Below are 2,317 nucleotides of genomic sequence, written 5' to 3' on the forward strand. Positions count from 1 at the left end.
ACCCCCTGTCTGCCCCCAGCTGACCTCTGCTCTGGCCCTGTTAGGGTCCCTGGGGTGCAGCCTCCGACCACCCTGGCCCTGGCGACTGCTCTCTCAGCTCCCCCTTCCGAATCCCAGCCTGCGGAAGCACAGCCTGTCCTTCTAGATAGGGAAACTGAGCCCTGAGAAGCAGAGATACCTGCACTGTGGGTACTGGCAAGGCTGCCCCAGACTTTTATCCCAGGGCTCTTTTAGCCACACCGGTTTCTTCTACCCCCATCCCAACCCCAAGCGGAGGTTGCACACCCACCCCAGAAGGGAAGGTGCCCTGATGGTAAGGATACGGCCAGGCACTTCCCTTTCCGGGTCTCAATTCCCCCGACAGTGAAGAGAACGGTGGGACGTATCATCTGCACTGAAAGAGTCTCTTTGGTTAGATTGGTGCTTGGGGGGCTCCCTACCTTCCCATCCAGGGTCCTTCCTGAACTCTTGACCCTGGGGGAGGGGAAGCAGGAGCAGTTGGGAAGGTGGCTGCTGTTTGGCTCCTGAGCCTGTGAACCTCCTGCCCCCAGGCAGGCCTCTCTGATCCACCCTCTTCAAAGGCAGGGGAGGGGGCAGGACAAAGGCCCAGCTTTAATGAGGGGCGGCCTGACCTCCTTTATAGGCCCCCCCTTTGTCATGTAACAGGCTGTGCCTTGGCTCGGTAGTGACTCCTGTTGGCCGGAAAGTGAACACGATACCCCATTGTCCTGACTGTGTCGGCCTGTCCTGACAAAGGCCACCTGGCCTGGTGGGCGGGAAGTTGGCCTGCCCACCCTTTGATGTCCAGCCCCTCCTCCCCTTCCCCCAGCTGGGAGGGAGCCTGGGACTTCCCCACCTCCTCTCTCTCTTCACCCCCCAGTCTCCACACATGCCCAGCTCACCCAGGGGGCAGATGCTGGGGATGGCTTGATCGGTAGCTACAGGTCTGGCTGCCATCAGACCACCTTCTTGGGAGGCTCAGGGACACATAACCTTCTAGCTGCCTCCAGAGGCCTCAGAGAACTGGGACTGAAGGCCCAGCTTTGCCCCTTGTCTCAGTGACCTTGGCTAACATTTATAGAGCACTTACTAATGGACCAGGCACTGACCCAAGGTCTTGCATGTGTTGACTCATTTAATTCTTACACTGTAGTAGGTACTGTTATCACCCCCAGTGTTAGGATGAAGAGAGGATGGCATAGAGAGGTTAAATACTTGCACAAAGCGGTACAACCAGCAAATGGTGAGGCTGGGGCTTGAAACCTGGCAGACTGACCACCAAGCCTCTGGGCTAATTCTCTAAACAGCTTCTCTTAAGTCAGTCATCTTTTTCTGAGTCTCAGTTTTACCACTGACAGGAAGGGGAAGGGCCTTGTATCTTTGTTTGAGTTACAAAAGGACCTCTTTGAAAAATTAATGGAGAGTACACTTCTTCTCTCTAGAAAAGAGTGTTGCCTAATTGGGTAGACAGTTTCAGGAGTTCTAGGGGCCCCAGAAGCTTTATCCATAAACCCCTGTTGAGATCCTTGCATTAGATTATATGAGAGAGGGTTGTGGGGCCCACACCCTCAGGGTCCTGCAGTTCTGTGTGTGTTCCCTGGAGAAGGAAGCCCGCATTTCCTGCTCCACTACTCCAGTTGTTGCTTCCAGCTGATTGGGTGGCTTCGGAGATGGATGGGGAGGTTCCGTAGGGGCGGGACTTGCAGAGAGGCCCTCACTGTGTGAAGCAGAGAGAGTGGGTCAGTGGGGGTCAGAGGCCTAGGGGAGCTTGCAGGCAGTGTGATGTGAGTCAGGTAAATCACCTCTTCTCTCACACAGGAGCTGAGAGCCCAACTCAACCTCTGGTCTCAAAAGTCATTTGGACACAGTTGTTCCCAGGCAAAAAGGGGCCTAGGAGTAACTCTGCCTAAAGGCAAACCACTGTTCTCCCTTTGCTCCCAGACAGTAGAAGGAAGGGCTAAGGGAGGCATGGGGGCTCCCAAGGAAAGTGGCTGCCCCGAGGAGTCAGGTAGGACCCATTCTGCCAAGGAGGCAAGAGCCGTGGCCTTCTGAAAGCTGGACACTCTGCCCGTCGGCCCAGGGGGCATCTGGCTCTTGACCAGTGCTCCCGAGATTCAGGCAGAATTGGGGTGGGGTTACAGACCCTCCCTGAGAAAGAGGCCAACCAAGTCCCTCCCCTATTTGGCCTCAGTTTTTCCTTCTGGGCAAGGAAGATACAGGCTCTCTCAGGGGTGTTTGCTGTGTCCATGCTGTTGTCTCAGATGGCAGAGGGAAGGTCATGCATCCGGGCCCCCACTGCCCCCCGCGCCACCTCCTC

The 2,317-nt window shown here is 56.1% G+C and overlaps 1 protein-coding gene across 1 annotated transcript in view; it reads left to right on the plus strand.

Annotated features, from left to right (window-relative positions):
* The first annotated feature begins 1,968 nt into the window (after window positions 1-1,968).
* CDX1 (caudal type homeobox 1) overlaps window positions 1,969-2,317 on the plus strand; it is a 12,444-nt gene continuing 12,095 nt past the window's right edge. Inside the window, exon 1 of the mRNA XM_006766337.2 lies at window positions 1,969-2,008. Within this exon, the coding sequence (XP_006766400.1) occupies window positions 1,969-2,008 (40 nt within the window). The remainder of the gene's footprint in view (window positions 2,009-2,317) is intronic.

The sequence above is a fragment of the Myotis davidii genome, unplaced genomic scaffold (genome assembly GCF_000327345.1).
Source record: "Myotis davidii unplaced genomic scaffold, ASM32734v1 scaffold18, whole genome shotgun sequence".
Taxonomy (NCBI): Eukaryota; Metazoa; Chordata; class Mammalia; order Chiroptera; family Vespertilionidae; genus Myotis; species Myotis davidii.